We start from the raw sequence: 25,500 nt of genomic DNA on the forward strand, positions 1-25,500 counted from the left end.
CCTTTTCGTTTTAGGGCTTTCCTCCCAGCCATTTAAACCATCTTTTAGGCATCTGTGTGCTGCTGAAGCAATGGAAAACAACTTTATCAAAGCCTAAGAGCTGGTCTTTAGTCCCAGAGTTCATTATAATAGTTTAGAACTTGTGTTGTGTGCTTCTTGTTATTTTGGTGTCCTCTGTTACAAAGAATTACTCTATTGTCTTCTTCCTTGTACAATGCATCATTTGGGCTCAGCAGTCACTAGCAGAGTTCTGCTTCATTCTTCATGACTGATTATTTGTCGTATTAAATTCTCCCCTAACAAAGAAAAGTCGTGAAGCACTGTAATCGAAAGAGATAGTGGAATGTTCACACTCCTTAGAAGATGTAGCACCCATTCTAGCCTTTATTTATATGAAATTATTGTTTCTGTTGCTATTGTGCTCCTTCAGTGAGAAATAAACAAACAGTAGGAGGAATATTAAATAAGGGGTTTAGGAAAATTAGGTTAGATGAAGAAACGATAAAAAAAGATCCATCACAATTCAAATGAAACAGCAGGGTTTAAATGATACTGTACATCTATAAAGCTGTGTATGCTGATTTGCTGTTACTTGGTAGGCCAACTGTTTTCATTTTATGTACCATAAAATTATTGTAACTGCATTTCTGCTTGAACAAGGGTGGGGACACTTTAAAATGGAACAGGCTGTGTACTGTTTTCTTAATCATAGGAGCCCTTGAATAATTATCAAACAGTGTTTTCTGCAGAGTTGATCTATAATTCATCTGAGGAAGAAAACATCTTCCCAATAAAAGATTTTTTTGTCCTCAATTGTTCAAAGGTTTCTTTTTATTATTATCATTAACCCAATTATCAAATTTCACAACTTCTTCATTTCTCAACTTTTTTTTTCTTATGCTTGTAGCTGGAGGGAAAAAACATAGGTGGAGACATTCAGTAAAAGGGTTTTTACAAGGCTTACAGTTACTCTAAGTTACAGCCAAGGGAATTTAATTGGAGGAAGGTTTTTGGAGGGTAGCTTGTATTTTTTGACAGTTTGTAATATTTTCAGTTCCATAATTCAACAGTCATAAGACTGCATTAAAATTCCTGATATTTATAAAGAAGTCAAATTTGAATTATCAGTGAATTGATTACCTGGATTGTGGCTCAACCAGAGCCCATCTGCTGTCCACACCACCAGCTGCAGCTCATAGTTACAGAATGCATGACACAAAATAAATACTACTCTATCAGGTCTGCTCTGCTCACTGCAATTTAACACCATTTCTTCATTCCATAGGTAGCTATTTACAAGTGGAAGTAAGAGAATTACTTCAAAAGTGAATGTACTAAATGTGCTCTTTTAGTTTAGTTTACATATGGTTTTGCTTTATTTAAGTAACCCCACCCCTCTACTCTGGATAATTGTGAGCTGATTATAACATATTTGGGTTTGAGTTTTAGCTTTTCTATTTGCTTAGGCCTTATGTAATGGTGGTGGTGTTTTTTAAATAGTTTCTTCTTTTTTCTTTCCCCAGAAATATGACATTATTTTATTCAACTTTGTTACCAAGTGAAAGCTCATGTTCTTGCATAACTCTTAAGCCAACATTGTGAGTAGAGCACCTATCATGAGACTTTCCATAAAAGTTCCAAAAGTTGACTGTTCTTCATACATTCCTGCAACAAGACATTTCTTTCCTGTTGCCAGCAGTAATGCACACCTATTACTTAGCTCACAGAAGCACCTTACTTGCCTTTGGTAGCTAGAGGCTGAGCAGTAGGTCTTGGCTTCCAGTAGCAGTCCATTTTTTTTTGCTATGAGGGAATGAATGACAGCAGTAGGACTGAAAACTTTCCTATTTTGAATTAATGAACACACATGAAATATGTCTTCTCTAAAGTTTGATCAGCAACTGCTTCTGGAAAAACTTCATTGAAAGCTGCTGAACCTGCATGTTGTCTTTGAAGTATTTAGCAATTTTGTTTTCACCTTTGATTTTTTTTTTCTGTTAGAAACTAAGGGTTGAGTTCAAACTTAGTTATGCTGAATTTATAGTAGTCTCAAGTGGCATTTCTTATACGATTTTCAATGAGTAACTTGTGAGGAAGAAGATCTACTTGAATCAGATTCCATTTTCAGCTTGTTTCTCTTAAAGGTATGGTACCTGATTTTTCAGAAAGAGCTGACATACATTCTGTGTCCCCAAATGGACCTTCAGACCAATCATGTTTCTATTTTATTTGGAAATGCAGGATGTATGGGCTTGTCATAGCTCATAAAATCCTGACAGAATAGTATTTTCTTTCTATTTTAAAAGTTGACTTTAAATGTCTTAGTTAAATAAAGGTAAAAATTATTTTGGTTACACTGATGTCTGAATTTCCATATTTGAAAGATGCAAAATAGTTTTACTTAACCCCATGATGGATGAAATGTAAGTGTTCAGCTTAGTTCTGTTTCTTTTTTTCATGTTGAAGCATCTAACTCCCCTAGTTAGGGGCAAGTTTAAAGTTGCACACTTCTGATTCCTTGTGTTCTCAGTTTCTGTTGAAGTCACCTTGTCAATTGATTCTTCTTTCTCTGTAATTATATATTTGAGCAAAACATTTTCACTTTTTAATGATGTTCAGCTTTGTAATAACTTTGTGAGATGGTCTCCCAAACCAGCCTGCTGTACTTGTATGCATATATTTTGAAATGGGCACACGTCATGCAATCCATTTGAGCTTAGGATCCTGCCAGGCTGACATTCTCTGAAGACACAAAAACATGCATGGGATCCCTTTTAGCCATCAGCTAAAACATGGCTTTTGTTAGTCTGACAAAGTGTGTGCTGCACATGGGGGAATGAGTGAGGAATGTCACCTCATTGTCACATGCAGTTCAAAATAGATACTAACTCTGAAAAGCCTTGGATGAAGTTTCTTCGTATTTCCTCCTCATTCGAGAATAGAACAAGTATGTTTATCAGTGCTGGTCTTCACTATGTCAAGTGTGCTGGGCTAACCAGATGTGGAAGCTTTCGCAGAGCATCTAGATAAATGTAAATGTCAGACTGATGACTAGTTCCTGCCCAAATAGTGTTCATATGAAATTGATGGTGCCCCATTTCATCTCCACAACAAATTCTGAGGAGAAAGCCTGTAGCATACCTCTTCCTTCCCCCACCTGTGCTTTTGGGACAGAGGCTGTTGCAAATAAAACAGGCAAGCAAAATCTCGAATGCAGTTTCTGCAGTGAATTGAACTGGAGCACTGGTTCTTAACCACACAATGCATTTTAAAAAGTTCCATGAGTGGCAAACGAATATGTGGTACATATTGGAGAGAAAAAGGATATCTGCCCAAGCTTTTCTGGGATACTGAATGTATCTCAAAAAAGAGGTGTTTAGACAGAAAATTGTGGTGCCTCCAGTAGTTGCTTCATCTTGCATTTTCAGACAGTTATCTGAAATGCTTGTCGGATGCAAGCATTTCATGTCTTTCATGTGTGTGGCTCCGAAATGTCCCCAGATCAGCAAATCTGACTCTCTGTCAGCAACAGAAAGATAGGACTGTGCCTAAAAGCCACTTGTTTAATTTTCGCAGATTTTTTTTGTTAAAAAAGATTAATAGAAGATGTAAAAAACCAAACTCAAGCTCTTTTACCCATATCTAAAAAAGATCTCAACATTGTATGTTCAGATGCTGTATGAGACTAAAAATAGAAGTCTTTAAAGATGCATGGATTAACTATACAGTAAGCAGCAGAATTTATTTTATTTTTTTATGAAGATGCCTAAATTAATCTTGCTCTTATAATAGGAAACTTCATAGGGTTTTTTTTTTCTCCTGATTTTGGAAGCTATGTGCTGCTTGCTTCACATCATGTTCCACTTTTCAAGTGAAATACTGCTATAAACGAGTGGCTATTATAATCCCCAGACCTCAAAGCCCAGCACACATGGCTTTGTGAACACATGATTTGAAATGAGTGGAACTTTCTCAATATATTTGTAGGTTGGTATGTATAGAGGATATATGTTTTATGAGGACTATAAAATCTGCTTAAAGGCCAGGTGTTGACCATCTATTTTTCATTGGTAAAAATCCTCTGTGCCTAATGTGTGGCGTTTTGCTAATTCCTCTGAGACTATGGAGATTCTCAAAACTGCTCAGCTTTCAGCCCATGGGTGCTAAGATTAACACTGAGCACTTCTGGAAATCAAATGTGGGTTCACTTAAGCCCATTTTTTTTTGTAGTATGGCCTCTGAAAATTTCAACTTCTGTGAATACCTTTACTCAAGCAAAGAAAATCCATGCCAATACTTTAAAAAAGTTCATATATTTTTATTTCTGTTCTTCATCTTAGTGATAACTGTGGAGCTAATTTATGCTGAGGTGATCAAAACATCTTGTTTCAAAAAGAAAACAATAATTTCCACAAATGTAGCACATCTCTCCAATTCTAATTGTGTCTCATCTTTGTCTCTTTCCATCATAAGAGAAGCTACAGTATTTTTAGTAATTACAACATGTATGAATTGATTATTGTGCTTGAAAACAGTTTGCCAACTCAAAATTATTGCATTTCATCAGCATTAGAACAGATACCTGTCTGTATATAAAATAAAAAAGAAGACTCTTTGTTTTACACTCACTATGATATTTGCTAACTACAATCACTGCGCTATTCCTAAATTCCTAAGTCCTGTTCCTAAATACTATTCCTAAATTAGCTAAGTTAGGTCTAGTATAGTAGAGTAAATAAGTAAAATGTTATGTTTTTATTCACACCACCCCTGTGAACTTCAGCCTACTTTGTGCAGGAAAATCCTCATGCATACAGTGTGAAGAGAAATAATGTGGTATATTTAAGACAATGAAGAACTTGTTTCCATATCTGTTTCTGCTGGAGAGTTGGGTTTTTTTTTTCCTAAGCAGGTCACCTTACCCAGCCTTTTCATAGGAGTTCACTAACTGTGTGGCCTTCATTTTCTAAGTGCTTGATTGGAGGCTCTACGATAGTGTTAAATAAGTGCTGAACACACAGAGCTGCAAATGAAAGCAATCAGTGCTGTGCTTTGAGCATATTAAGTGCTATATAGTGCTATGTACTTTGAAAAAATTGGGTCCCATCTGTATCAAACTGGGTTCTCCAAGTTAGATTTTTTTTTTAACCTCAATTTCTGTATAACTTCCCTTTCTGAAATTGCAGAATTTCCTCCTCATCTCTTAGGAGATAATGAAGATAAATTCATTAATGTTTGTGCAGCAATAAGAAGTCAATAATGAAATGAATAATTTGACTTTCAGAATAGGTTGAGGAGATGTAGCAAGTAGAACATGTGGCTTCATGCTAAACAGTAAGGAATAAAGTCCTGAATAGCTTTTCACTAGATAAGTATCAATAGCTTTGTGCAGTGAATAAGGCAAGAGGTTTTGCATAAGGTAGAGCTTGATCAAGATATTAAATATTGTGTCAGAAGGGAAGAGTATTTTATTTTTAAAGATAATAAAGTATTTTACTTTTGTGATATTATTAATAGCTCAAAAAACATAGGGGGGACGGGATGATTTGCATCTCTAGTCCTATAGCTATTAAGCCTTAAACTAGGAAAAAAAATTGACCATGTAGTACTCTACTGAAAGGTTCATGAAACAGCAGTGGGTTTGAATTTGCTACACAAGCCCCCTTGTTAGAGCTAGCAAGCCAGCTGAGAGTAGCAGAATGTTTTTGTCTGCTCTGTGGATAAACACTGGCAAAGGGTAGTGCAATAAGCAAGAAGAAGAATTATAATAATGGCAAAAAATCAGGGATTTAATATTGGGCCTTGGGGGGCACCATATTTTTCTAAATTAAGTTTCCAATCTCATTGCCTAGTAATCGTTGTTTTCACCTATTGTTTTCTCTGTGCATTTTTGTACTTTTGGTCCCAGCCAGCTCTATTTCCTGAAGTCCAGTTTGGTTCTGGACTTTGGTGTGTGGCTGATTAGAGTTTCCTGCCTTCTATTTTTCATTTGATCCTAATTTTCTCCTCCCTTCTCCATCTTCTGGATTTTCATGTTCTTTTCCTCAGACCAATTCTGCTTGCTTTTTTCCAGTTCTTTCTCTGACCCAAAAATCTCCCTTCCATACCTCTTTTGCTCCTGCCAACCTATGAGCACGGGGGGGGTGGGGGGGGGGACATGCTGCTCCTGCTTTCCTATAAGCTGCCAGCTCCCAGAACAATGATACACAGCCAAAAAAAAAAAAAGGGAAAGATTGGTTTCCCTTGGTTATCATCATAGTAAGGATAATGTGGTTGCAGTTTAGTTGTGCAGGGAAGCTGCCAGGAGAATTTGTATTTTAGAAGATCTATTTAAGTTGTAGTCTCCCTTTGAGGAGGGAATGTGCTTTGGTTAGTACACACAGGAGCTGGGTGAAGGGGTTTGTGGAAGCTCTGTGGGATGTGACTGCCTGTGCACTTTGGTGAGCTCTCAGCACTGTGGGGGGTGTGACTGTCTTCAGTGATTACAGATTCCTAGCAGAATGTCAGCTCTTCAGTGCAAGGAGCTTTTCTGAGCATGGGTAAGTAGAATTTTTAAAAGCTGTATTGCTTGGCTGAATTTGGGCAGCTTAATCCAATGTACCACATCCAGATGTCATCCTGTCTGCCAGATTTTGGGTTCTAGATTAAAATCACTGGAACATTAAAGATTTTAAAAATGTACACATACATATAAACATATATTTTTCCTAATCCTATTCTTAGAAGTAGATTAATCACTTTGGCTGAAATTTAAAAAAAAAAAAAAAAGGCAAATGCTATCCAACCTGCAACAGGGCTTCAGCACAGCTGATTTCAGCTCAAGCACTTAAAAGTTTTGAAGCTATAAGCAAATGAAAAGGCATATGTATGGTGGGAAGTCTGGATTACACTTGCAAATGGGTCCTCCTATCTACTTGTCTAAAGACATTAAAAACAAATGTTAAGTTCAAGTCTTGTTCAGAAGTTTTCTCTGAGGTATTTTCAGTGGTATCAACAGAGCCACCTCACAAGGCATTTCAGGACTTCAGCTAGATTGGCACTGTAGATTTGTGTTCATTGGGCAGTTGTGAGTGAGGATTCTATAAGCAAGTCTTTAAGCTTCCACAGAGGTAAAATTATATTGCTGACAATGAAAATTAATTTAGAGGGTGTGGGGCATCTGCTGTGTATGGGAGAAAGAGCATTCAAATTAGACGAACATTTAGGAAAAGTAAGAGCAGTGCAGTACACTGAACAATGAGAATTGAAAAACTTAACTGAAGGAAAGAGGAAATGAAAGATGGAGGAAATTATTATGTCACACTGCTTTAGTAAGAAGCAAAATGGATACAAATCAAGCCAACTCATGCCCTTCTGTTGCTGTGATAGATAGCTTTACAGAAAGACTGGGTGACCTGAAATGCTTGACTTGGCCCTGGGAGAACCCCTAGATATAGCCAGCATTTTTGAATTCAGAAAATCTGTCTGCCATCTCCTCTATTTCAGTATTTGTGAGTCACACATCTTTGTGCTGAGAACCAACTGATACTTCTCGTCTTCAAAGTATGCCATCAAAGTGTCTCTAACAAACCTGGCAGTGCACTCATATTAATCAATAGTATAGTGTAATTCCTGATTCCAAACAATGCAGCAAGAAAAGACCAGGTTGAGGTATTGAAGCACAGTACTGAAATTGAAAGGATCCTGCTACTGTGGAAAGGGGATAGAGATGTGTGATGTTATGGCTATGCATCCCAAGCACACTAAAATACTATAATACCAGTCAGGAACATTCCTCAAAACTTCATAATATTCGAGTAATTACACAAAAGTTTGTTGTCTGAATTTTCCATATTGTGTCTTCAGAAGGCAAGTAAAGACAGTAACAGAAGGGGCTGAGAGCCAGCAAGACGGCAGGAATGCACTGCTGGTTTTTACTACTTTTACTGGTTTTGATGAGCAGACTTTTATCTTTTCCTCCTGTTAGAGGAGTTTGACCATGTGTCAGTATACTATATTTTGAATAGTACAGCTCCAGCTGAGCCAGGAAATCCAGTTTTTACAGAAGAATTTTTGGAGTAATTTGCAGTGGATGTCTTGGTGAAGATTCTTACAAATCACTCCAACATTGTAATCTGGGTTGGAGGAAAAGCTAAAATAACACCTGTGTTGTCTTTCTGAAAAAGAAAACCCTAAGGACCACTTCATATGTTCATGCATATGTTAAAGAAGCCAAGCTTTAAGTAATATTTGTAACAAGTAGGTTTGTAAAATAATCCACAGATTGCTATACATGCTATAGACTACTAGTCAGGTAATTGTAGAAAACAAACAAACCAACACCTCCCTCACCTTAATCCCCCAACAAATAATTCTGCTATTTGATTAAAAGATTATTTTTTAAAAAATTCAGAAGGTGTTTTTTGTTCAGGAAAAATGTTACTCAGTATAAATAGATCACCTACTTCTGCCTGTGACAGCATCAAGAAAGAGGAATATTTAAACTGGAGGGCTGTAGTTAGCTACATTACAAGACATAGTACAAGAATTTATTCAGGTCAGAAAAAGTAACCTTAGAAGTGGAAATAAAGCCAAAGTGATGTTAATAAAACTGAACATAGAGATTGGCTATGAGGAGAAAATATGTGAAGGTACCTAGGAAAGCTAAACAGGAATTGTTGAAGTATCTCAGAAATAGAAAGCCTGCAGGAGTCATTAGGTCTGCTAGACCACCAGAGGATAGTCATTCCAAAATGATCAGGAGATGGCAAAGAAAATAAATTCTTTTACCTCTAGTATTCTCAAAAGACAAAGAAGAAATATATGCACTAACAGAATTCTTTACAGATAATTTCAGAGATGTACTGTTAGCGAGCCAAAAAGAGGTGAGTAATTCAGAGAAAGTCTGGAAGGTAAATAAAAGGGATTTTACAGTGTATATCAGAGAGAAACCCCCAAACTGAGTCACTAATAAAATACATCATTTAAATGACATTTTAAGTGAATTCTTAATTAACATCATAGTTTCTTTGTAAATAAACTCTGAAGGATTTTTCTGAAAACAGAATGGGAGAATCAGTCTCACCACTTGCATGTTATAATGGAAACTCAGCTCGTAGGAAAAAATGCAAGAAATTAGGGACAGTAGAAGTGTTTCTATGTGAAGGGACATTGAACACACAGATTGAACAGCAAAACAGAAAAAGTAAAGTGAATTATACTGTGAAGATGCAGTATTTTGCTTTTTTTCCCGCCACTGGCTTGAAATGAACATCCAGGAAGGACACTGGTGAAGGTCATGAGGAAACCCTCCTTGACTTTCTGAGCTTTAGGTCAGGCGTAGGTTCACCCAGCTAACTTCCAGTGTTTAACAGCACTGCCCAGGTGAAAAGTCTGCATTCCAAACACTAAACTTCATTTTAAAATCCCTCTGCAATCAGGGAGGAATTAACAATTCATCTATGAAAAGTCAGAGTTGTGCCCTTGTGTCTCTCTCTCCATGGAGAATGAACTTAGAGCAATGCCTGAAATTAGGCAGGGTATATCCAGCACGTTGAATAAGAATTAACAGTGAGGTTTAATTTTCTTTTCTACATAACCTTGATGGAAATGTATTAGTCTTCAAGTCAGACAATGGTAGTGCTCTTCATGCTTTATGCTAATGGGGGAAACAGCATTTTCTATGAACCATAATGGCAGCCAAAAGAAAAGTAACGATCAGTTGGAAAAGTTAGACTATTCTCAATATAGTTTCACGCTTCAATGCCTTTCTAGAGATGGCCAAGTAAGAAAAGTATCCCTTTCTGCATAATAAATGATTAACTGTACATCTCCAATCACATCTGGAAAGCATTTCTGAGTTTCATTTTGAATAGCTGACATTCTCTGTTAATGGTTTTGTCAGCATATGCTTCTTTTGCTTCTTGCAAAATACTTGATAAAATATTAATGTAGAAATAAAACAACAAAAATACAAACCACAATTTTTCCTATTTTCTTATAAATCAGTATGGATCAGCTCAGTTTACCAACAATTCTTTTCCACATTTGCGCCATTATCAGAGTAAAACATGCTTCTTTTCCTGATTTGCTCTGAGACTACGGGAGGGAGACTAGAAAGCAATCTCAGCCAGCAATGAGAGGGAGGGAAAGCTTGCACAGCAGCCGGACTGGAAAGGACACCCCACCCCTCCAAACTTCTGGGGAGAACATTCCTTTTCCAGCAGCTGGAAGTAGACTGCAGTTTAAAAAAAAAAAAAAGTAGAAAAAAAATAGATCAGGAAATAATAAAGTGCTGGGCAGATTAGCTGGTGACAATGGATGTTTTCTGCCTTCAGAAGCTAAGAAGCAAAACCAAGTAGGGTAGATAAGAGCTGCCACTTTCCAGCAGCCAGGGGGGTGAGGCTGAGTGTGGCAAGTGGGGAATACAGGCTGCTGGGTGGAAATGGGTGGATAAAATGGATGTGATTTGTGACACTCTTTGGGAAGGAGCCACCATGGCACACTGTCCAGCCAGCTTTGCAGTCGGCCTCCTCTGGCCCGGTGATACATTTCAATGAGAAGCATTAGACTGCCATAAAAATTCAAATGATGCACCACAAAACAAAATTATACCATTTGGTAGTAACTGCCAGTTAGCACTTTCTGGTCAATATGATCATCATCGTCACTTAATTATAGGCTTGTTTGTGGGAAGTTCAGCCTTCTAAGAGTTCTACTTTTGAATATAACACAGCGATTAGAAACAGTTATTAACAGGTTGGTGCTGTTATTCACCCCGAGTCCCTAAAGGAGAAATTAGAAATCCTGTTTGAAGATGAAATATGACCACTAGAGGATGCAGTCAAGATCCTGAATGAGTGAGGCATCCTATTCCTCAGTCATGCACTGCAAGGCCAGCCAGAATATAGAACAAATACTTCCTGGAGTATTTGGGTGAATAAATGACAATGCAGAAGTTGGGGAAAGTTCATCAACAAAGTAGTATAACTAGGATAATACAGAAGTCAACCCACAAGCCCAGCTTTTATTTAACTTTTACTTCTTTTGCATAGTTTTTGTTTTCCTTTTCCTTTGTTTCTCCTTTCCCTACATTATCTGTTGTCTTTCCATCCCTCCAATCCACACCCTACTGTTATCCTTTACTGGTGGTTCCCTTCTCATGGGACAGTTAATAAGCAGTTCACTCTGCTGGTTGAACCTGGGATACACCTGTTATGAACACTTCCGGGTACCTTAGATTCAGCTATTTATTGAACATATTCAGTAAAAAAACATAATTATTTTTTAAAAATCTTTCTCTCATTTCATATTTATTTGCTCACTACTTTAGTCAATTGATTTATTTGTTCCCCATCCATCCGGCCCTCAGCCACAAACACTTGCTTAATCTTGTTTTCTCTCTCATAACCACAATTACTCACCCACAACCAGTAGATCATCCTTATTTAGGAAATTACTTGCAATTTGGAGAGGGCAAAAGGGATACCAACAACAACAACAACAAAGTAATCCAGGACCAAAACAGGAACTACTGGCTGTTAATTGAGATATCGGTGATGTAAAAAACCCCAAACGAACCAAAATCAACCCTTGAAAATAATATGGTTTTTTAAACAGACTAGAAAACAGATTCTCAGTGCTGCTCATCAGTAGGGAAACTTCTCTGATAAAACACAGGGAAAGGTGATTGCCCCTGTGATTATCACAGTGCCTTTGAATTAAAGGTGAGAAGATTGTTTCAACTTGTCCATGTCTTGTTTCACTAATAACTACTTAATTTTTTTAAATTGTATTTTTCTCTATACCCTCCTTTGTTTATGGTGTATGTATCTGTTCCTTACATCACACCTCCATAAGTCAGGCTTTTCTAATGTATTTATGAATATTTATCTAATTTCGTTGCTGATACCTGCTATTCAGCTTTGTCTGAGGCCTGGGTTTTGCAATTGAAATCTTCACGTGTCTTGACTTCATTGGACTGAGGAAAATCACAAGGGTCTTACTTCATAAAATCAGTACAGAATTAGACCTCTGTGTAGATTAAAATACTAAAATATATGACATAAAATATGGAATATACAGTATCAACTGATTAATGTTACCTCTGAGACATAAATTTTTCATTTTTCTTTATTTCACAGTTTTAATGCAGAATGTTGCTAACCTCATTTTTGTGTTTAATTCTAAGTCAGTTGTGAGGCAAAAGGTTGATAATGGCTAAATTCAAGACATCCAACATCAAAAGAAATTTTCAACATTTGGACAAAATAAAACCAGGTGTGAATAAAATATCATATTGCAATAGTAAGTGTTATTAAAGCCATTAAAGTGCATTTGAATCGGGTGTTCTATTCATTTTCAAAGCTAACATTTGTAAATGTGTATGGGCAGGATACTTGTAAATTTAAAACAGAGTATTCAGACTTACTTTGGAATCTGTAGCACAATCCTACTGTGTTTTGGTGATACATAATAATTCATAATTTGTCTTTAAGCAGGGGCCATCCAGTTTTTGTTTTTGCATGGTATTCTTGTTGGTTGGCATATGTAGTAAGAACAAAAATGTTACCAAAAAAAGATATTTGTTGCATTCTGGCATAGGTATGTAATGTCTTTGATATCACACTTAGTTACATATCCTCAATATCTGTTCTGACAAACGGTCTTCAGGATTTTTTTTGTAATTTGCTAACTGCTTTTAAGTTAGAGCTGTTGTATTTCCATCTTGTCCTTTTAATATATGTGGTGACAGTGCGAGTCTCAGACAACCTTTCCGTAATTTTGAAGGAAAATAGGAGAAGTTGTATTATCATTTCTGTCTATGAAATTTACTTCTGAAGTGAATGCCATACATATTTCTGAAATGAATGCCAAATGTATTTTCTAGAAGGGAGTGCCATTGAAAGCCAAGGCAGGCAATTTATACCATGCATAATAATGATATTAATTTTTATGGTGTGTATAAGTTACATTTTGATTAGTTTTTTGCATGATTAAAAATTTGCAAAGCCTTTATGGCCCCCAGGAGCCTACCTGTAATAAACAGCTCTCACCTTCCAATCCATAAAACAGGTCTGCAGTACTTGAACATTACAGCTAATTGCCTTGCTACATCAAAGGGAGCACCACAAGACTGAGAAAAATCACAGAAGGGGGGGTGGGGAGTGAGGGGCAGTTTCACCTCTAAAGGTTATGTGTTTGTGGCTTGGTGCAGCCCTGTAAAGTTATGGCCTCAGAACTGCTGTTTGCGATTAAGTTGATGGGGAAAGTCTATCCCGCAATCTCTCCCTGCTGCTGACACAGAGTCTTTGTTCACATTCAGATTTCTCAAACTGTTGCCAGGGTCAGGCTGAGGTCAGACACCACGATGATGTATAGGAGAACATGTCTGGGAATTTCTCTCACACTTAAAACACATACCAGAAAAACAGGAGAGCACCCTGCAAAAATTGTCTGATGAGACCCAGATGATACTGTAGCTTTTCTTTTAGTACCTTCATAATTTTCTTTCTCTTTGCCTGACACACACACAATGTTTTATTAATGTGTGCCACGATAGCCCTTACAATTTTATGTCCCCTCAAGATAAGGACACTCAGTAGCACTTTGACACTTCATTTTCCAGCCCAGGGGGATTGGGCCAGTAAATCTAGTAAAAGAAGCAATGCGTCTGTTCCCAAGGATGAGTCGAAAAGGGATTGCCATCGGCTCCGTGAGGCCACGGGGCCTGACACTGGATACGAGCCTCATGTGTGCGCGCTCAGCATCAACACAGCCCGAGCCAGGCATGATCACAGGCGCGCAGCATCCCGCGCCGTGCTCCCCGCCACCCTGACAAACACAGCCCCTCTTCCAGCTGCAGCAGGGATACCTACCATGTTTGATTAGCTATCAGCGTGGGAGGAGGCGGGGGACTGCAGGGAGGAGAGCGCTCACACAGCATGAGGGGGCTTTCCATTCGCATGGAAATTTTTTTTTTAATATGCAATTATTTTTAAAAGAAGGGGCCATCTTTCTCCCTGCATTGTTCCAAAAAGTGGACACACATGCTTAGTCCTAACCTATTGTATTTCCATGTCAATGCAAAACACATTGATCTGCGGTCAGGATTTTTTTGAGGGGATATGGGGGAAGGTCGGTTTCCAAAATTGCAGCTGTGTTTTTCTCTTCCGATTTACAAAAGGTTTTGCAGAGAGTTGAGAATCAGATAGGTTTGCCACATCGATCTGAGGGCTGTTTGCCTAGGCATAGGGTTTCAGTGTATGGCTGGCAGTAAGGCAATAGGCAGCAATTTTTTTGTGCTCAGCTGCTACATATGACAGAGGATATTTCATTCGGCTGTCAGAATGTTATTAATAAAACATGGGGTGCGAAGAGGGCCACTATTTCCCCTTTCAATCACTATAGCATTTACAATGAAAATTTTATGCAGTGTGTAATTTTCAGTTAATGCTTGACACTTAAAATGTCGGTAGCTGCATTTTGTATGGTTCCTGAAGGGTTAATTGTATCATGTTCCCTGCATAAAAGCTCTGCTTATCAAAAGTGAATAGAAGAGTGTATGCAAATGTGTGTCTGTGACCTTTTGCCTTTCCAGGGTTAATTTATATGGTCATTAAAGATTTTATGAAATTGAGCGGCCTGGTGCTTTGAATCCCATTTTACCTTCACCTCCTAATTTATATAATTCCTACCTGAACAGGAAAATATGATTCTTATTTTTGTGTGTGTGTGTGTGTGCTGCAATGAAAACAGCATGCTGTGCTGTAGGGAGTTGCAAGTCTGGTTATCTGGCATTACTCAGATTGCTAAAAATTCATTAAAATGTGACATCAGCACAGTGAGAGACAAATGATCACAGGATGAAAAGGAACAGTGGGCCTTTCACGGATTAGTGCTACACAGCCCCAGCATAGAAGCTAACTGCATAAACAGATTAATCCACCAGTAGCAGCATAGCTAAGATTTACCGAATAATTAAATGGGCTTGAGTTACTGTGAAGATTTCCATGTAATCTAGCTGGTGTGAACACGTAAGTGAGGTGTGGGTAATGCTGCTTCCTCAGAAGCCGTATACCAAGTTGCATCATTTATCCTGAATGGCTCCCCCTGGAGACAAAATTTGAAACTTCTCCCGCAAAGCCAGAGGTTTATATTTAATACAGTACCTAATACCTAATACTTACTTACTGCAATTAGCGGGATACTGCTGCACTAATAGGATTTATATTTGAGTTCTCCCTTTTTTTTTTTTTTGGCTCCAAGATGCATTTTTACATGTGCTTGCTTTTGTTCCAGCCTGTGGGGGGTGTGTGTATATGCCTGTGTGTGCATGCATGTGCATGTATTTTAACACAAATCATTTCTAGCCAAAGAATATGAAATGACAGACTTTAAATCTGTCACACTGGGGGGAAACAGGTACTCTTGTAAAGACACAGTCAGGTTTTGAAATACTGCAAATTATTTAGAGTTAATGTCCAGCCTCTTTAAAGCACTGTTCTTTCCCTTTTCTTCCCCCCAACCCTTCTTCCCCCTGTTTTGCCACCCTCCGTTAGTGCTGTTCTTATTACAGGACATATTTTTAACTGCTGTTAACTGGTCGCTGAGTTCCTTTCCTGAGATCTTTTCTGTGTTTGTCCACAGAAGAACAAGCTGAAGACACAGAGGGGTCTGCTAAAAGTACATCAGTGGCTGTGGCTGATGATAAAGACTCAAGTGAGAGAGACAATAGTGAAGGCAAAAAATCTAATAAAGACTCTGGTAAGATGCTAGAATTTTGTTTTCCCCCTTTTTTAACTTATGAAATGCCCTTTCATTTTAAACTGTCCCACTACTATTCATTGCATGTACATTTTGCATGTGATTTCTATCAGTAGCCTCCCATTGACCTATTTTTAATCATAACCATCTGACAGGATAGATGCGGATAAGTTGAAGAATATTACAGGACGACCAGTGAGATTATTTTTTAATCAAATCAGTTTGTGTGCTTGTAATTTTTTAAGCGCCTTTCATTAATCTTAGCTGTACTTGTGATTCCTCTGATGGCATATTAATTTTTCATAAGCATAGGATTAGGTACCACTTGAATTTTTTCTTCAATCAGGTTTTGCCCCCCTTTTAACCCAGAGAATGTGGAGTTTTTTGTTATTATTTTTTGCTCTTGCTCACAGATTAGTTACTCCCAAGAATCTGGCCTCTTCCTGGGCATTTATTTGAGGCATTTGCAAAAAAATACACAAAATCCAGTGAAAAAGTTTACAGATGATTCAGCCTAAGAAAGAGGAAATATCATTGAAAACGGATTATGTGTTGGGTAATTTTGATCTCCTGGAATAGACAAAGCCCAGTAATGAAAGCTACTGTCTTTGAAAACAAAACCTCTATGTCATGACATTTACTTGTGCACAAACAAACCCAGGGCCAGCATCTGGTGTAGATACCCAAGGCTTTTTCTGTGTTTGATTTGGCAAATATGTGACTTCACCCATGCTTTTTATGTATGAGATGGAAATCTATGGTCACAATGAATATTACATTGGCTACTTTTGCCGCACGCTATACCTAGTTACATTATGTTGGATTCACTGAAGCAGAAGAAGTGCTGAAACAGGTTGAAGCCTATTAGTTTCAGGTAGTCATATATCTTTTCCTTGTATGCTGATGACAGCAGCATACAAAGGAGGTTGTATTATCCATAAAGACGTATACTTGTAGAGAAAATACCATTTTACATCTGAGTTTCTTTACACCCAAATTTGCCCGTACTGCAATTTGCTCTTTACATATTAAACATTTTTGAATTTATTTCCAAAAAAAATTATAGATGGCCCTTTCTATTTCAGAATTCAATTCAGAAGACTGACTTAAAGATTAAAGCTTCCTTTAAGTTTGCTTGTTGATGGGCTAAGGTCAGTACCCATCACAGTTTACAACCTCAACTGCTCTTCAGTCGCTTTATTTTTTGAGATCAAGAGACTGAGGGAAGGCTGATGATGACAAGGATGATGTTGAGCAAGAAGCTGTGTTGTGGTTTAAAATATATATTCCCCTTGGCTGGCTCTCTGACTTGGTCAAAATTGTCTGCAGTGCAGTAAAGCCATGCTCCCAGGCTGACACAGGTCCTAGTTTGTGGTCTCCTCAGGGACTGGCCTGGACACTCCCTAGGAGAGGGGTGACAGCCACTTGCAGCCTGCATTTCCTACCATACACTTTGCCTAGGGGACAGTGTGAACCACTTCAGGGAATTTATAAGCCCTCTCTTTTTCTTAAGTTGGTCCATTTATAGTTTTTTTGGAAAGAATATGGTATTAAAGATCCAGAAAAAAAAAAAAAAAGGAAAAAAATGGAATCTAGAAAAAAAATACTGAAGGGGAATTCTCAAAATTCCACCAGGATTAGCCACTCATAAGGGCCAAGTTTAATTAGGACAAACCTATATCCAGATGCCTACTGGGTGCACTACAAAAAAACAGCATAATTGTTCTGCATTCCCGTGCCAGCAATTACACAAATAACTTCGCAGTAAGATTCATATAAAAACAAGGGCTGAAATACATGATTGCCTTTGTGCTTTGCAGAAAATAGTTTGTACTGTAAAATCCTGAATATTTTAGAAACTTTTATTTTTCTAATCTAAATTAATTCTGCATATGTAACATTCCAACCATCATCTTAATTTCCACTCATCTGACAAGTATTTCTAATGACTGCATAACTGCTTATGTGTAATTGAATGTTAATTTGGGCTTTCTCCTGAGTTGAATGTTGCAAGTCTTGCCAAAGAAATCTCAGGAAAACCAATAAATTAATCACAATACTAACAAGTTAGACAGGAAAGTGGTGTGACCCTTCTTTAGCACAGAATCTATTAGACAAGAAAGGATTAACATGTATTTAGTAACAGTGTGTTTGTGTAAGCTGTTGTGCTGCGTTGCTTACCTTATCTCAAGGAGTAGAGCTTTCAAAATGAGACTTGGCAATATGCAAGTTATATTTGTTGAATATTCATTCAGAATAGAAAAGCCTACTAATGCTTCATTTATATTGTCATTTAAATCTAGTGCCACTTTAGATTAATTATAACCCAAATTACAGCTCTATGCAGTGCAAGAATTAATATGGAATTTATCCAGATTAATACATTTGCATTGAAAATGTAATATGTCTCTGCCATGGCTAAGGGGAGCACTTTTTAATAAGGTAGTAAACATGAGGAAGGATGGAAATTAACCTTCATTATTGCAATGAAAATTATCCTTTCATTCTACTCTAATTAGAAAGAATACTCTACCAGTAATTATAATTTTAGAATTATTTTGAGTCTGAATAACATCATCTGATGTGTCAGAAGTCTTAAATTATGCAATCTTTATCAAATACAAAGATACTTAAATAAGAAAATAGTGGTTTTATCATGGCTTTCCCTGGATTTTTTTCTCACTAGTAGATGTACTGTATTAACTTTCTCCTTCTTATTAGTCAATAAGCACAAACATTTTATTTTTCTTTTGGGGCTTCAAAATATATTATGAAGGTGATGACATCTGAATTGCAGTGAATTGTGTCATTTTTATATTAGTAATCCTACACAAGTTAAATAATAAATTCTGCTACTGACAGGCAATCATTGACTAGTCTATTTCATGGCACTTATTTATAATTAAACTTATTTTTTGAGCTAAATGTATTGAAATTACATTATTCATCTAAAATAAGCTGCGTATTTTATATTATAAAAAGAATTGCAGTTGTGTTTCACAATTGCAAAAAAGCGCCAAACCTACAAATAATGTGTCTCAAGAATAAAAAGTGAGTATTTAAAACATGAATAACCACTGGATTTAGTCTTTTCCTACAACTGCCTGGTAAGAATGGCATGGCAGTGGAACATCTAGCTATGAAAAGAGTGCCACACAGCATGCTCAAGACTGTAACATTTTCTCTCTCCCTTCTCCTTTGATACCCTTTCTATAAGACCAGAGGTGTTTACAGCTTTTCTACAAAAGCTCCCTAAAACAGCAAATTCAACGTGGAAAGCAGAGCATTGGTATAGCGAGACAAGGGACTGAGCTGTAGTAGCTGGATCATTGCATAAAAAGCTGAACGCTGCTTTTGGCATGTTCACTGTGGCTCGGGGACTCTGATCTTCACCATGCGCAGGGGCAAGTGACTCCCCAGTGCCAGAGGGCAAAATCAGCCACCCTTTTTCTATTCTTTAAAGCTCACCAGAAGTTCCAGACTCAGTTACATTACTATTGGCCAGATGCAACTTCAGTCATATAAGAAGTAACAGTGTTTGGGGTTGAATGAATCCAGAGCCAAACGACAACAAAAACAACAAAGCCTCTGTAAACTTTGACAGTTTATATAAATATCGTAGTAAACATTGTAAAAAGCTGTGCTTTGTTATGCATTTATTGACCCCAGCACAGTGTTTTATAACTCTATGGTTTTATTATATTAACCACAAAAGAAATTTAACCAAAAAACCTCCCTTGTTTTTATAGAAACAAGAACTATGTGTTTCATGAGTGTTATAGGCCCTTTGAAGTAATTAAGTTATTCCATCCTGTGGTGGAAGATGATGTGTAATATTAACCTTGTGTGTGCCCAGGCGCACACAGAGTGCACTTCAAGATAAATTTCACTAGCAGTTAAATATCACTGCCAAAACACAGTTAGATGCATTTCCACAAAATTTTGAAGGAGAATTTGGTTCATAATTTCTGTAACAACCAGTTGAGAACAATCTAGTGTGATGAGGGGAAGAGAAGGTGGAATTTTTTCATTTTGTGTTTTAAATTCAGCTTCCAGTATAGCAGTGTCCGTTTACATCAGCTGAGATTCTGGTCCATTTGTCTTTAAAAAGGATATTTTAAAAGTGACATATTAATAAGGTAAGAAACAGTAGAGAAGTTTTTGACAGTTGGAAATGAAAAGAGGTTAATAATTTGAATCTGCCTTTCTAAAACCCAAGAAATAACCTTTCTCTCTTAATATCATATGTCACTGTTTTACTTCCCATAATTCTCACAGTTGAAATACTTGAATAATATGTAAATATAGATAGGCCAGGGAGTACTCTATTAATAGTCATAAAGCAAAGTGAGTAATAAAATGGTGCCTTATGTGATTTCATCACTTAGATTTTACCTTTAAGCATAGGGAGTCCTTTGGTTTGTTGGCCCAGCAGTGACTGAGCAGTCTAAAAGAGGCCTCCAGGATCTGTTCCTGAGAGTGCAAAAATTCAGGGGGCTCCAGAAAGGGACTTGTTCAGGTGATAAATCAATTATGATGAATTGGTAATATTGAATAGGGAAATACACCATGAATAAGCTTTAATTTGAGCTAGAACATGCAAAAATCACTGGCCTAAATTACACCACAAAGAAATAATTAACAACTTAGGTATGAAAATCAGTGTGTGGGGAAGGCACCATTAATGTATAAGTCATAAAATATGTTTTATGGGTTTTTTTTAAAAAAGTGCCCTTCAGAAAATGTCCCTGTATGATTCCGTTTTCAACTGGTTATTATTTTACCAGGAGGATTTGATATTTACCTTGAAAACTGTTCTCTTATTTTGCTTCTCTTTAATGTTGTCTTTATAAGATCACTGCACAAAGTCTATATGAAAATAATAACAATAATAAAAAGTTCTTGATTTTGTGTTTTCTTTGTTCATGTTTACTTTGTTGCCAAAATGTCCATGACCTTATTTTTAAATTAATCCTAGGTTATTGTGCAATGAGGTGCAATTTGTTCATTTATATGAACCTTATGTGGATTGAAAAAAATCAAGATAAATCTTCATGCACAGCATACAATCAGATTACCCCTGGACTATATATTTACGTTGGGTCTGATAGCAATCAATGGTTTAGCTTCATTGCATTTCAAGATGTATTTGCACCCAGTGTCCAGTGATAGTGTCCTCACCCTGGAAATAATTTAGTTGCAAATTGACTGGAAGATGGTGAAAATTGAAAGTTAAAATTAGAAATACTCATAATAAACAGCAGAAAAAAGGTCAGATGATGCCGCACTATGATGAGATTGGAATGGTTGGTAAATGAGGTTTTGTGTTTGTCGTGAGATGTATGTGACATGCCTACCCAATGCTCTTGTAATATCCAGCCTAGCAGAAGAGATTATCTGGCAAATTGACGCTGGAAAGAATTTTCTGATGGACTGGGAAATTAGAATTGCACTCTTTTCTTTGATGTGTGCAAGACTGGGCCACATTACACAGCTAGCTCAGGCATAATATTAAATATAGTATTTAATACTTAATAGTACAACTATCTATAGAAAACAATTATATTCTGGTTTTGATCACAAATGCCAGACTATAAAAATTCACAGTGTAAACATCTAAAGCAATCCCAAATGACTGATCTTTGTATATAATTAATATTAAGTTAGCTCTGAAATCCTATTCTCCACAGTATTTCTTTTAAAGCCTCGCTATATTTAGCTTCAGAATAGTAACCAGGCAGGAGTTATCAAAACAGCACAATAATTATATTGCTCAGACAGTTTAGAAAAGAGAGAGGGTAATTAAACAGCAGCAAATTAATTATTTTGGAAAACAGGCTTTTTAAGCAAAAGCTGATTTGTTTTAATGTAATAAACAAATTCATACTGAGCTGCTAGAGAAAGAACATTATTGATTAATCTTTAAAGGCAACCTAGGGTTATCTAAACAGTAGAGAAGAGTCCATTTTGAAATGTATTTATAGAGTATCAAGGATAAAAGCGTATTTTCACCTTTGTGCGTACCAGAGTTGTTTTATTCAACTTTATTTTTCCTCAGAGTTTAAAAAACAAGCAAGCAAACAAAAAAAAGACCCTCAAAGACAATACAGACCTTTGAAGTCAGAGCCTCTTTTAAACCAGGATATTTTAAAGTTTAAAATATGTTCTTTAAAAATTATGTTTTCAAAACAGGAATAGTCACACCAGAGAAGGAGCCAAAAGTGAACACTGTGGTAGGGGCACAACAGCTTCTTCTGGCAAAAGAAGAGGATGGTGCAGCTAAAAAATCAAAGCCTCCAGAGGACAACAAATTTTGTCATGAGCAGGTAAAAGGAAATGTAACAATTTAATTGCATTCTAGAACTCTTTTTCAAATAACACAAGAATGAAACAGAGATGATATGCTGTTAAAATAGCTATATCAGCAAGTTATAAAAAGCACATTGACTAATAGCCTGCATCTTAACTTGATTTTTTTCCAGTTCTATCAATGTCCTTACTGTAACTACAATGGTAGGGACCCAAATCGTATCCAGATGCATGTCCTGTCACAGCATTCAATGCAACCTGTTATCTGCTGCCCCCTCTGCCAAGATGTCCTCAGCAACAAAATGCATCTCCAGCTTCATTTGACCCATCTGCACAGTGTGTCCCCTGACTGTGTGGAGAAACTGCTCATGACAGTAAGTGCTCCAAATACTGCTGCACATGCTACACAAACATACTTGGGCCTGTGTGCAATGTATTTGTTGTGACGTAGTATTCAGGTAGCCTGAGGAGGGGAGTGGGTCAGGACTCTTAGGTTCTCTTGTCAGCTCATCCAGTGACTGCTATCCCTTGGGAAAAGGGCTGAAGGTGGATTTCACAGATGCAAAAAGCCTCTAATTCCTCATTGACATTAACCTTGGAAAGGTCAAGCCAGTCCATGTCTCTAAGTGCATGACTTTGAAAGTTTGGTCTAATAATATCCAGGTCTCAGAAGTATTGTGACTTCCATTTGTAAAATAATAGGAACTCCCTGAAGAATGTCGTTCCCAAATGTAGAAGGATTCCTGTGTATACCTCAACTGTGCATTGCATTACATGAAATTCGCTGTGAAGTAGCAGTTCAAATATCCAGTCAAAACAATGTCAGTAAAACCACAATCAGGCCTAGTATGTATTTGTTATTAGAGCACAAATTCAGTTACCAAACAGACCTCCTGAGACACACTGACTCTGGTTGCCGTGCCTTCTTAGATGGAAATGTACTTGGAAATCTCAGTGATCCAACTCCTTGTGTACTTATTTCTGTATCCATAAAAGACTCCTTCATTTATATGGTTGTGGTTATAGACCTACCAAGTGGCAAAAATATTAGAAAGAATTGAGAGCTGTTGACTGAAAGTCTAGAGTTCTTTGTGCTTAGAGCTGATGAGCAAATACACACTTGGGGGTCTTCTTTTCTTTTCCTTGGTTTTCTACTAATTAGCTCTGACAGACCATGTAATTTTGGCCCACTGAAAGGAAAATGCAGTAGAAATTTAACTTTCACAGACCCTTTTAGAAAAATGGAAAAATATGGAAAATCTCCCCCTCCATTTTGAGCAGCATTAGCTTTCTTCTCAAGTTCTTCATGATTCCCTCTATGCTAATAATGAAGCAATTTTGAAATCTTTCTTCATCGGGTGCTGGGGAGTTGTCCCAATGTTTCTGAGAGGGGAAAAAGCCCCAATGTTTCCCAGAGAAAAAGACTGTAAAACATAATCTGCATAATTGAAATTGTCATCGTTACTAACACTAATATGCCCTGTCCATAATTGAACCCTCTGACAACAAAATAAATAGTATTTATAGCAAATTTTTCTTCTCTGGGACATTTACAGTTCTCTACATAATTTTTTTTAAAAGTCCTTCCCTCCCAAGTAAACTCAAAGTCATTAGTCCTATGAGAGGGTGCTGTTAATGCCATGTTTAAATCACAAATATACTAAATCCAGGGGTTTTTTTAAATGTTTAGAATATTTTTTCCAAGAGGCAATTTGTGTGTGTGTATATATATATGTAATTCTTATGTATCCAGTGTTAGAGGAACAAAAGCTATTTCTACTCCTAGCTGATAAGGAATGTAGCTTCCATTACTTATTTACAACTCAGAAATCTCTTCTGTGCATAATCTTTGTACCTCTGCATGAAGAAAGTCCTATGCTTCTGTTAGAGAAGAGGAGTTGCAGCACAGTGTGTACTGATTTACCCAAGGTCCTTTAGACAGAATCTGGCAGTGCAGGAACTTGAACTTTAACTTGCTGAGACTTAATAGAACAGTCCTATATTTCTGATATGAATATGTTTTAAGGATCAAAGCAAAATATAAACATGACATTTTGAACAAATATTCATGTCAACTCAGCTAAACCAAGTCCTACCAGACTAAGAGTACATCTTTCAAAGACTTCTGTCTAAATTTGAAAGTGTAACACAACAGGTAAAGCAATCTGAAGAAGACACATAAGAAACTGAAGGCAAGAAAAAGAAAAAATCTAATTTTAAATGGAAATACGTTGTTACTTCTATATTGGAATAAACACAATTTTCTTTCAATGTTCATGGAATGTCCAGCATTTGTGTAAAAAAAAAATACAGGTGAAGAAAAGTGGGAATGCCCACAGTGAAGGACTGACTGGTCACCATATCTCAACATGATCTTTGTCTTTGGAGGATATCCTAGGAAAATTTCCCTGATAAATCTGATGACCCTGGCAAAGTCACCGAAACCTTCTTTGTGGTGATATTGAGACCAATGGAATATTGAGTGCATATAGTTTTGTAGCATCCCCTTATTGTGGCTTATTTTGAGTTGATTCTCCACCAAGGGACACATTATGCTCTGGATTGTGATTTTTCAGAAACCATTATCAAGGACTGAATCAGGATCCTGATTTAGTACTGACAGTCATCCAGATATGGTAGATCTTTTGAATTATAATTTTATACTGTTGTGTAGTACTAAATAGTGGGACTTTTTCTGTAATAATACCATATTCTTGGTTTTCAAAGGTTCCTGTACCAGATGTCATGATGCCCAATAGTATGCTCTTGCCAGCAGCTGCTTCAGAGAAATCTGAACGTGACACACCTGCAACCATTACAGCTGAGGGATCTGGGAAATATCCAGGTATGCAAGAAAAAGCCCAGACATGTCAAAGCTAGGTATGGGCAATTTAGAAATAAACTACTTGTTACTTAGTAAAGAGAATCTTTTTCTGGCTTGCTTATAGCCACAGACGTAAAAAGATAAATGTAGCAAAGGGTCTGAATTTGGATGAGCTAGTAGAATGCACATGTATGCCAGACTGTTTGCTTTTGGTGGAGGTAAAATCAAACAGCAGTGCCTAGCCACTTTGAGGGCAAGATCCTCCTCGTTTAACCAGCAAATAAGACCCAGTCCCAAAAAACAGTGACACTTTAACCATTGATGTGGAATTTTAGGTAAGTGATTTTGTCTTAATTTCCTTAATTAATAGTAGGTTTCTGATCCTGGACACTCACTGTATTATGCACTGGTAAACTTTGCTACTTGTCACAGCATGCCTCTCCCTCTCTTCTCCAACCACTATCATCTTCTTTCTAATCATCTGTCCTACCTATTGTCCCCATTTTTCTACTCTTTCCCTCTTTCCTACTGTTTATTTCTATTTCTTGTTTGGTGCTCCCATTGTACCAATAAACTCCTACCTTCTGGCAAAGGAAAGCCATATGCCATTGCTCGGCCAGATG

The 25,500-nt window shown here is 37.1% G+C and overlaps 1 protein-coding gene across 3 annotated transcripts in view; it reads left to right on the forward strand.

The window, feature by feature from the left end:
* Positions 1–25,500, forward strand: part of ZFHX4 (zinc finger homeobox 4) — a 149,105-nt gene that overhangs the window by 107,908 nt on the left and 15,697 nt on the right. For all 3 annotated transcript variants that reach the window (XM_032127887.1, XM_032127903.1, XM_032127897.1), the window contains exons 5-8: positions 15,628–15,744; positions 21,937–22,070; positions 22,227–22,427; positions 24,781–24,898. In XM_032127887.1, coding sequence (XP_031983778.1) covers positions 15,628–15,744; positions 21,937–22,070; positions 22,227–22,427; positions 24,781–24,898 — 570 coding nt within the window. The remainder of the gene's footprint in view (positions 1–15,627; positions 15,745–21,936; positions 22,071–22,226; positions 22,428–24,780; positions 24,899–25,500) is intronic.

The sequence above is a fragment of the Corvus moneduloides genome, chromosome 1, assembly GCF_009650955.1.
Source record: "Corvus moneduloides isolate bCorMon1 chromosome 1, bCorMon1.pri, whole genome shotgun sequence".
NCBI lineage: Eukaryota > Metazoa > Chordata > Aves > Passeriformes > Corvidae > Corvus > Corvus moneduloides.